Below are 11,548 nucleotides of genomic sequence, written 5' to 3'. Positions count from 1 at the left end.
GCCAGCAACTCTACATCTGACCTCAAACCTCAAACCCTTAGATCTCAGAACATGTTCTGACGTTCCATATGTTGATCCTTCCCCATCCATCGCATGAACCTGATGGGGAAGGATGGACCTGATGAACAATTGAACACTAGAGGGTCGAAACATTGCATTTTTTGCCTAAAGTGTGGGGATGTTTCTTCTTCCCTTTAGAATTGAATACAGAAATGAGATGCATATAGCCAGTACCAAATATTCTATCTATGACATTGGAAAATAAATGTAAAACCCAAGCTTACATCAAAGTTTGCCTAGGCTGTGCGCGCGGCTGTGTTTTGTTAGTTGTAGGCTCTCTGGATTGGTTCACCTCACAAGAATGTCTGGGGCCCATTAAAAGTAAGCCAGGAAACTGTTCTTTTTTGGAGAGCTTCGTTGTCCCGCTGCTCCCTCATCTTGGCTCAAACGCTTGAGTTTCAAAGATCCCAGGGATCCCCAGCCGGGAGCCAAAATGGAGGACAGCGGATCAGTTTCATTACCCCTGTGTAGGAGGAGCCTGGTTTTCTGGAAGCTCTGGAACGGGAGAGAGCGAGTATGCGAGAGCGTAGCCGTAGAGGCGACTGGGAGTGGGAAGGAGAGAAAAAATAAATAAAGCCAGCGATTGGGAAGAGTTCTGGAGGAAATTCTACGTTCAGTGAATTTAATCTGCTTGTCGATCGCACCAGAGAAGGACTGTGTGCTTTCCTGAAATAACGTAACATTAAGCCGTTGCAGTTTTTCGGGATGTGAAGAGATCCTTGTTGCGGTGCCCACCTGGGTTTGTGTGTGCTGTAATCAAACCTACACATTATCCACTTGGTTCGTTTTGCATTTCTTGATCAACGGTGTGCACAGCATTCTATGTGCGTCGGGGATTTTGACAGACAGGTGCTGCGGATAGACCTGCGAGTGGAGTTGTTTACTATGTTTGTTTGACAATCATACGGTTGGCTTTGCTTGGATTATTAAACCGGGAAGCTCGGGGAAAGGTGGGGCCGAACCGGGGACTGCCAGACGGATTATTCAAAAAACGCTCATTGAAGCTCCGCTGCTTGCCGATTCGCCCACAGCGACGCAGCGTTCGGGAAAACCGACGGGAGGCAGCTATTGGAATTTAGTGGGGGGAAAAAGCTCCCATTGCAACTCTTTTTTTTAAGTGACTGGGCTTATTTCATAGCATATAGTGCTGTGTGCGCCAGTTATTTCTGTCAAACGTCAGCTGGTTGTGGCCTTTGTCTCCTTTTTAAACATACGGTTTTGGGACGCATATTTGGGGATAATTTCCCCAGCCGGGTTGGACCATGGCGGACGACGACATTCTCTTTGAAGATGTATACGAGCTCTGTGAGGTCATTGGGAAGTAAGTATCAGGTTGCGGTTTATTCCATTGTGTTGTAGCTTTGCTCTCTATGTCTGTGGCATTACATTTCTCACGCTATATGTCTCACGCCGGGCTCTCAAATTAAATACGCACACGTTAGGGCATATAGGGCTACTGTGACATGCATTGGACATGACAACAACTGTTTAATTTTCATGTCTAAATCTGAGTGAGTCAGCCGAGCTAGCTAACCCACATTTCGGCTATTCGCAATAATATTAATAATAATAATGTGGGTTGGACTAGGTACTTCCACTGTAGTAGCCTATGTTGTTCTATGTGTTCGGCGCTTTCATCTTCTGTCAGTTGGCGACTTGATGTAGAGATTGGGCATTGGGCTACTGGTCGAGGCACAGACCATGAGTCATGATCCACATTGTTATGGTCATCGTTAGCAACCCGAGGCTCATCTTAACCACTTTAAAATAGTGGCTGTCCCAACGGGTTGACTGTTGACATACATTTTTGTGGTGCTTTGCAATCATTAACACTATGGCAAATTCATTGTATATCCCTGCCTCAGACTCAAATTTTATGAACCCTGTCTGTCTGTCTGTCCTTATTTTTTACCTGGAACAAGATTAACATCATTGCCCCTGGGTCTAAGTTAGTAATTATACACAGTTAGTGGGAAATGGAATGTTATTACAACGTGATTACCATCCCATACACAGGCGTACGCATGCAATCAACGTCCCAACGCTGTGTGTGTGGAAGTCAGTATAGTAGATAACCTACCAGTCATTACATTAGCATGTTCCCAGCAAGCATATAGCACCAGCCTAGATTGAGCATCCACCCAGACAGCTTTTTTACAAACCAATTGAATGTACTCCTGTTCTATTTCTCACCCGTGGTCTTACAAAAATGTCTGGAGTAACCCTGCAAGATGACAAACGTCATATTACCATACTGAGAGACAGAGGAACAAAAAACAAAAAACAAACACAGTACATTTAGATTCACCTCCCATCAAGTATACTATAATAAGTAGGCCTACACTATAATTTGATCTTGAGCTGACGAAGACTGTGACTGTGTGAAATCATATTTGAACTGGGGACCCCCCCCCCATCCTGACAAGTACTCGGAATTGTAGGATTGAAGCATTACATTCATAGTTTGACTTGGCTCCACAGATAAATATTGTGAAAATTGCTGATCTACAATGCCTCGTAGTGAGCTTATAGAGTTGGCTATTTTAATCTTTTTGCCTCTTTCTTGGGTAATTAATAAGGTCTTATAAGTACTTAAATTGTCACTTACAGTACGTTTTAACAGCGGGCGACAGGCTACACAGCCAGACGAATTTTCCGGAAGTGCATTATTTTGTCAATGGGAACCCGGCGACTACTGGCGATAGCAGGCGAACAGGCGATGGTCCAAATGTGGGCGGAGGAACATCGGCCCGAAAATATGAAAATAATTCATCTTTTGGGGGCGATGTCGTTCGGCCGTAGTGGGCGATTGCAGCCTGGCCTGTTGTGTATACCGTACGTACACCTATACTGTTGGTTTGTTTACTGTGGAGTGAGAAAAACAAAACAATGTTGCACATTTAAGGAAATCCTCTGGGCCGGGGACCCCTAAAATAAATGTCCCGACCCACAGGTTGAGGACCACTGATCTAACTACTGCATTGAAGCGCTTCATCGGGTGTATAGTACAAACAGAAAGCTTTTGGCAGGCCTTTGACAGACCCACGCAGGTCACACTCAGTCAGACAGAGTGACTTGTTAAAAGGGGGGCTGCCGCAGAGCCAGAAGACAGTTGACTGTTTGACAGGGGGGAACGTTACGGGGGCCTAGTGCGTTGTACATGTTTAGGCAAGCCTGAAAAAAAGGGAGCGCTCTCTTTATTGCACACAGTGACAGATACATGCATGCGTGTGTGTGTGTGTGTGTGTGTGTGTGCACAGAAAGAACCCAGGCCAGACCACACACATAAAGGCTTTGTCACAGAAATACTCACAGAAACACTCGCTCTCCCGCTATATCGACATGGTTCCTTCCTGCTCCAAATATGAAGCACACTGGTGGAAATGATAACCACCACCACCACACAGTGTTAAGTTAATGTGCCTCCATCCTCCTTATGTAATTATGTTTGAGGACGGAGCGGATGGATGGACCCTCCTAGAACAGGTCCTGCCAGTGTGACTGCAGGCATGGTATATACGTAAGAAGGAGTAAAGGACAAGAGGATAAGAGTAAAGTCAAATACTTGCACAACATTACACACACACACTCTCTCTACTAGTCGGTATAGTATCCTGTTACCTGACTCAGCGGCACTAGCGCTGCTCATTGTTTTTGACAGATCGACTGTGATTTAGGGTTTTTTCTTTTTGGAGCAGCAGAGGGAGGGAGCAGTCTTTTATCTTTTGTTTTGCCTGCTGATCTCTCTCTACAGTACGTTGCTGCTGCTGCCTCAGTTTCCTTGGAGTAGTAATTGTGTTGTGGTATGTTATCCTAAGAGAGAAGGGATTAAACGGAGGGAAACCCAACGAATGACAATTCAAAGAATGCATCACTTAAAGGCCTAGTGTGTGTGTGACGTGTGTGTGTGTGTGTGTGTGTGTGTGTGTCCTGCAAGGATAGACCCATGTAGTTGTACTAGTACTGAAATTGTACCATTGCTGTGATGGCTGTGCCTCTGTTGTAGAGCTATACGTGTTTTACTGGTTTTGTTTTAAATCTAAAACTGCCATTACCCCTTTTTCATGTCACGCAACCCCCTAGAGGGCTTTCGCGCGCCACAGTTTGGGAACCCCTGCTTGTAGATCATGGCCTGTGTATATATAATTTAGGTCATCCTTAACTTGAAAAGTAGTGTTTTGTTGTGAGATTTTTGAATGCCCCAGTATGTATTATTAGACTGAGTAGTGAGTATACACTATACAGGATTCATTTAGGTATGTAAGACTTCATGAACTGTGCGCAGTCATTTTGTGTGAATTTATTTTGTGGCATTTAAGGCGCCTATAAGCTCTTGTTTTAAGAAACTGACCTCGGACACAAATCCTGTCTATCTTTCTGTCGTCCTTGTGTGTGCGTCTGTCTGTCTGTCTGTCTGTCTGTCTGTCTGTCTGTCTGTCTGTCTGTCTGTCTGTCTGTCTGTCTGTCTGTCTGTCTGTCTGTCTGTAGAACAAGAGTATATAAAAGGATGGGGGGGGGGGGGGGAGTGAAGGGAGCAAGGGAGGTCAGGGGTACTGTAGATGGAACCAGTCCATTACTCACACATTAAGAGATTCACTGTGCCTTAGTCTGCCTTCAGGCTAGCCTTTTTTTTTTAATAGTTTGTTCACAAAACAATCATGGATTTGTGTGCGTTTCTCACAGTGTGAACCGTGACTAACCGCAGCAGCATGTTCAGATTTAGCTTGCTTTTTAGAGCTCTTCACAAATATGTGCTGCTGCTGCTGCTGCCCTAACTGATAACAGCAGATCTGTCCAATGATAATGCACACGACCGACCACAAGTTTCTCATTAGTACTCTTTTATTTTAGTCCAGCTTATATGGAACAGTTGTTATATTACAATTACATTGAGCCCTGGTGAACGTCTACAATATGGATCTTTCAGTAACAATGTGAGTGGTCTTAGTAGTTATACCCTCACAAAAAAACATGCAGTAATCCTGGTCTCTAAACTGCCTCCCCCTGGCCAGCCGGGGCGCCTGATGGAGGGGAATGGAACTGGTTGGAATAACGTGTTCCTTCCACGCGCTATACGTCCAACCAGGGAAACTCCCCCCCCCCCCCCCCCCCCCCCTGTCAGGTGTAAAGGAGCGACTTGGACACTCGGGCATGAAGGAAGCATGAGTTCAAGTCCGTTGCTCTCCCCAGGTTGGCGGAGAGTGTGTAGATAATTGACACAGGAGTGAAAAATGGGTTACAAAATCGTGGGATAAAAATTGAGAGAAGAATAACATTGTGAGTGGTCTTGAGTGAGTTGTGTGCATTTCATCTTGTGTTCATCATCTGACATCTCCTGTCTTCCCCCTCCCATTTAAAACACGGGACTTCAAAAACGTTTAAAAATAGCAGACTTACACGCTCACATGGCATTGCAAGCTTGCAGATCTGCTATTTCTGATTTTCTTTTTGAAAGACTATGCCCAAAATGTAACGGCAGTTTGAAAGTGCATGGTTAATGGAGAGCTAAACGGAACTTGATATTCTCCAACTGAACAGATCAATGGCCTTCCAGTCCCGACTGTGGATTTAACAATGGAATATTTGCTGCACACACATTCAGTCACGTACGGCTGCTCCGCACTCCGCCGTGAATGAAATTAATTACTCTTCATTTGCATACCTCGCACTCACAGCCTAGTGAGTCTTGGGGGGGGGGTGTCTTGGACAAAGCCTGAATGTCATTAAAACAAACTGTGGGACCAAGGAGTTGTGTGTATCTATAGTTTGTCACGCTACAGGAGGTTCCACAGTTGTGTATTAAAGGCTCAGACATAGCCTCAGATTTGTGAATGTGTGTGTGTGGTCATCTTTCAAAGCCGGTATAGTTCATTGGGAATGGCGATTTGGGCCCCCTTTCCCAAAAAAAAGAAACCCATTTCAGGTTATTATGTAAGAAATGATGATATTGCAGAAAGGTCGAGAGGCAGACAGTGTGTGTATGCCATGCATGTGTTGTGTTGTGTTGTGCATGCATACGTGTGAATGCTGCGCATGCATGCCCCTTCCTATCATCCTCTACCTCTGCTGGGAGCAAGGACAGCATTTCCCTTTGCTAAGCAGCACAGCGGAAAAACCCCTTCCAGCTTGGGATAATTGTGTTTTCATCATTCTTTTTATGTTTGTGTTTTATATGACACAAACATTATAAGCCTATATAATGGGGTCAGTAGAGTGTGTGTGTGTGTCTTAATGCATGCGTACGCAAGCATGTCCGTCCTCCTGCCCTTGATGCAGCGTGTGAAACACTGACCTACATTAGCAGGGAACACCAGCACAAAAGCCCCTGCTCTGAGAGAGTTAGCCCGGGGGCAATGGGTGCTGAATGATGGAGAGCTATAGCTACGTTTAGCTACCGCCTGGCTTGAGCTGCGGTCAGCGGTCGCCGAACGTTGATGAATTGGCTGGGCAATGCTAACTGCCCTAGCCAGGCCGTGCTTTAAGGCCTATGGGCTGTGGGTCAGTAGGTTAAAGCCTGCTCTATTTACGCTGTCAAGAACTGTGTTGTCTTTTGAAATAAGCAAGCTCTCAATCGTCTACCGTGTGCGCTCTGTGGGGTGTTTCCCCATCATAATGGAAGAATCCACTTCCACGCTGTTGAATCCATTGGAATACAGTAGTACTGTACATATGCTGTGTGTTTGTTTTCAGCGCTCCCCTCTACTGTGGCTGTTTTTGATGCCTGCTGGGAAGAGATGGCCATGTTTGTTGTCTGATCTCCCCTTTAAAAAATAATAAATACATAAATTAGACCCTGGTGTTTTCTTTTTTTAGTAATATCCTTTTTTTTTTACTAGCGCATAACAGATTTTCTTTCCCCGGGAACACCAACGCTGTCATAACGGTTATGACTGAATGGGGTTCTTTGCTCTCAGGTGAATACACACGTGGTGTATAGTCCTCGGGGCTTTTGCCGATACTGTGTGTGTATTATAATGTGCACACTTTGCATTGTGGGAGCTTGTCTTGTCTCAGTTGGGGATTTAGTGGGGAGGGGAGGGGGTCGGCTGAAAGGCTGGTTTCAGGCAGCACGCACAATTACACATACGTGATACGGCACAGTGTTCTCACTCTCAGCCGTTGAAATATTCAGCTCCTCATCAAGCTGTAGAGAAACAACCTGGAGAAGAGAAGACCCATATAGCCAGTAGCTCTCTCTGTGTGTGCAGTGACGAGGAAAAGAGAAAAAAGATGCATGCCATGTTGAACATGTAGCCAAATCCCCTCTGGAGCAACGGTTCAACATCTGGAAGGGGGGGGGGGGGTGTATTCAGCATGGACATTCATACCACTTCCACAGATCTAGTTATTTTTGCTATCTATCTATACATGTACCAAGTCTCTGTGTGTGTTAATACGTCTGTAACTCGAAAACCGTTCGGGACACAGACGGATGGGTGGAACGGGTATTCTGACACGGGTAAAATGTGTCAGAGTATAGCCGCATAGCCAGGTGGGCGCATGGATCTCAAACTTCCATTGTTACCGACTCGGCACTCAGTCTAGTTTGAATAACATTTTATTTTTTCTTATCTTTTGTTTCTTTAGCTTTTGCTATTTTTGAATTGGAATCCTGAAAAGTACCAGGACTGCCCCCCCCCCCCCCCTGCTATTCATTTAGATGGATGTTGCTCAGTGGCGTTTTGAAGCACCCGGAAGAACGGTCTACTTCCAAAATTTGTTGTCCAAAATGTGGAAGTGCTCAATGCTTAAACCTTAGCCTCACAGGGTTTTCCTCATGCTAAATGCAAGGGCCCGCTTGCATTCTCAACTCTGACCAGTAGGAGGCTCTGTTCAGCGCTTCAACACTGGATAGCCTTCCCTTGGGGGCTTGGCTCCTCTAGCCCATTTTAGGCGGGAACCCGTTTTGGTGTTAGCATTACGTTATGCTTTAGCTATTTAAAAATAGCAGATCTACGAGCTTGTAGGTCTGCTATTTTTGATAAATCGAAGAACGACTTGACATAGAAACATAGCTTTTTCAGAAAACTGTCATTTTCAAACAGACATTTTTAGAATCTGATCTCGGGTCAGAATGGGCTAGGCCAGAAATCACACACAGGCTGGGGCTGCAGGCTACTTTAAAATGGACCACCTCAGCAGGGCAGCTGTTTTGCCGCTAACTGCCAATAGCTGGTTGTTCCAGGTCACTACACACCGCGGAGATTCTTCACAGATAACGGTGCATGCTGTTTGATTGCCTCTTTCGGCATGATCGGAATTCAGAATCGTAAAAAAAAGAATGAACGCTGGGGGAAAATCTTCTAGTTCCTGGATCCGAACCATCATAGAGCAGAACAGGAAGGAAGCAGGAAGATGGCACTCTGATCTGACGATAGCTCATAAACGGCGCTGTGGTCTGTTGTGGGCTTGTAGATCAGCTATTTTTACACGATAATGTTGTTCGTCTTTTTTACACTTTTGGTGGCTTTGCCTATTAATGACTTGCCTGAAATGGGGATCGATTATTTTATAATCGATAAGTTGGATGAATTGTTGCAACCCTATAGTCTCCATTCCTTATTGTTCCATACTCTTCCTGTGGATCAATATATTTGAATCACAGTGTGTGTGTGCGGCACACACACACTTTTGCTTTCGTTACAGTGCTCATAACACATGTGTGTATCCTCCAAAAGCACTGTGTTCTTTTTCTGTGACTGTAGTGGTTTGTGGTGTTTCTGAGTCGGGGATCAAACCACGACTCTAGTAGCTGACGCAGCCTGTTGGTATTTTAGGAATACACTTCTCCTTCCGTTCTCCCTTTTTCTCCGTTTATTTTCTCGGTCGTATACTTTCTCTCTCTATTGGGGCCTTTTCAATCTAAAGTCATTTCCGCCCTGCCTGCCAAAGCACACACTGTCACCTGGGTTACGGCTGGGGCTTACCCTGAAAAACAACACACACACACACACACACACACACACACACACACACACACACACACACACACACACACACAGCTAAAAGTGCACACATTTAACACACTTTCTAATTGGGGAACAAATTTAGAAAAGTGCTTTTTTTTTAAAATAAATAAAACATTAGACGTCAGTGACTTCGGTTGGTTATATAGCTCTTGTTGTGAGTGTCAGGGTGAGCTGGCGTCGGGGGAGCTGGGAGCTAAAGTGGGTCTAAAGCAAACATATGGTCCAAGTGACAGTAGGAACTGTTTGTTTAGTGGGCCAGGAAAGAGAGGGAGACAAGCCGTGATCCCTCCCACGCGGCCAAAGATGGCTTGCAGATGTCAAAAAAAGCCAAAAAACAATTTGTCTAATGCTCTTCTCCAGAATCGGAGTAAAGTGGCATGAACCCTATAGTCAGCAAATGACAAATAAATGGTAAAAGTGAGTAAGATATAACTTGGGCAACAAGACATAATACAATGAATTAGTACTAGTAGGGGTTGCTATAGGGGGTGAGGTGAGTTTTCAGACTGGTGGAAGAGTGAGTCTTGCAGACTTGACTTGAGGGGGAGACTTGACTCGGAGAGGTCATTCCACAGCTTTGGGAGCCAGGAGGGAGAGAAGAGTCTGGGGGAGGCTTGGAGCATTGGCCAGTGTGTCACAGGGAAGAGACGAGAGGGACAGGCCTCTGCCTCCTGTGTTCCCTGATCTAGGTGTTCGGTAACTAACTGTTGACGGTGATTTAGGATTGGATAAGGAGTCGGGTAAACTCTGGCGAGGAAAGGTTTGATCCTCCAGATTTTGTACGGTGCAAACCGGCCTTGAAGGACTGACTATATCCAGGACCGCTTCCAGCTTCTTGGTATTTGGAACAGGAGCCACTGTTTGTAAGCATATGGCCTCCAGCTGTTGGGACTTGATGGCATGTTCAAATAGTTTTTTGTTTTGTTGAGTTGGCACTATTCATTAGGAATAGGAACTTTGCCATGGCTGTTTGAACGGTGTTACAGATGGCAGATTCCCCTTGTTGCCCAGGTTATGTGCCCATACTGTACACACACGTATAAGCACCGCGCTTGCAAAGCATTTGACTGGAAAAATGGCCTTCAGGCAACTGTAGCTTATTGTCAACTATCACCAGTTTGCCCCATGTGATGACGTAGACTGCTTCCAGTTTGTGACTGTGTCATGCACGTCGTAAATATTCAAATACTTGCGTACATGCCACAGTGACATATGTGCATAATAATAATGAGTAATGACCACACTTTGCCTCCAGGCATCTCACAGTAGTCGTGGGCGTCATTGTCACTGGCACCAGCCTGCCAGGGCTCACACTTTGCTAAAGTGGATTTCTCTATTCAATTGTTTGTTTTTTCAAAAGCCTTGACATTCCCATAATAATGCATCATAAAACATTTTTTATTTTGTAAGATTTATTTCAGATAGTGTACACATAAAAGGGCAGAGAGAGAGAGAGAGAGGAAAGACATGCAAGACAAGACGGGTCACATTCAAACTGTGTACGAACTGGTTGAGCCTATAATAAGAAAAATATCCTTCGGGACAATAAAGACTATTATTATTATTATAATACATATTTATAGCACTAAAGTTTTAGTGCTATATAGCAATATTTGTATATATAATTTTGGGTGCAGGTCTTTTTTCCGACAGCATATTGATCCGAAACCTCAATCCTAACCTAACCCTAACCGCAAGCACGGGAGCAGCGCATGTCGGACCATCGCTTTTTCGCATCGCAGCGACGGTCCCCCCGCTGCGGAGCGGACCGTTGCCCCGTCGGCTAGAATGCTGTCGGAAAATAGTCCGCCTCCCTATAATTTTGGGGTCTAATGGTCCAGGCGCATGCCACATAATAGGCTCTGGCCTGACAGCGCATTGCGTGTTCGAGTCCCATTCATGACGGCCTTTGCGGCATGTCTCTCCCCCCCCCCTCTCTCTCTCTCCCTCTTTCCTGTCCGTCTTCACTGTAACTATCAATAACGGCACAAAAAATGATATATTACCAATTAAAATCCTCAAATGAGCATCTGTAAATTGTGGGAGCCAATCCGTCTTGAGAAATTAGAAACTTATTATGGGACTAATGTGTATTGGGGGCTGGTTCCCCTCAAGTCCCTGGTCGTCTGTGGTACCTCTGCCAATGATCTTTTTTACCAACCTATAAAAACGGCACCGCTCTAACGAGCCATTTGCCCGTTGAAGTTCATATTGCCTGTTAGTCGGGGGCATCTTGTTTCTCTCTCCACTCCTACTGTCCGTGCACGCGTGCGTTGTTATTAATCACAATCAAATCATTAAGAGTCGCTAATGAAGAATTTACACAAGTTCCGGCTGGTGATAAATCTTCTGAATGTGTCAATGTGTTTCTGTATTTTGTGAAATATAGGAACATAAAGTGTATTGTTGCAAACCAGAACACAATTGATTGAACATTAAAATGCAGAAGGCCCACCCATCTGACTACTTAACACTGCACCAACAATTTTGGAGTGCACCTAAATGAAAAAAAAATAGGT

General features: G+C 44.9%; 1 protein-coding gene across 7 annotated transcripts in view; it reads left to right on the top strand.

Moving 5' to 3' along the window:
- Positions 1-575: 575 nt before the first annotated feature.
- The window catches only part of caska (calcium/calmodulin-dependent serine protein kinase a), a 135,731-nt gene continuing 124,758 nt past the window's right edge, over positions 576-11,548 (top strand). For all 7 annotated transcript variants that reach the window (XM_080785456.1, XM_080785454.1, XM_080785452.1 and 4 more), the window contains exon 1: positions 576-1,381. In XM_080785456.1, the coding sequence (XP_080641582.1) occupies positions 1,323-1,381 (59 nt within the window). In that variant the 5' untranslated portion in view covers positions 576-1,322. The remainder of the gene's footprint in view (positions 1,382-11,548) is intronic.

The sequence above is a fragment of the Protomyctophum bolini genome (genome assembly GCF_963924005.1).
Source record: "Protomyctophum bolini genome assembly, chromosome: 16".
Classification (NCBI taxonomy): Eukaryota; Metazoa; Chordata; class Actinopteri; order Myctophiformes; family Myctophidae; genus Protomyctophum; species Protomyctophum bolini.
This window is presented reverse-complemented; position numbering and strand designations above follow the sequence as displayed.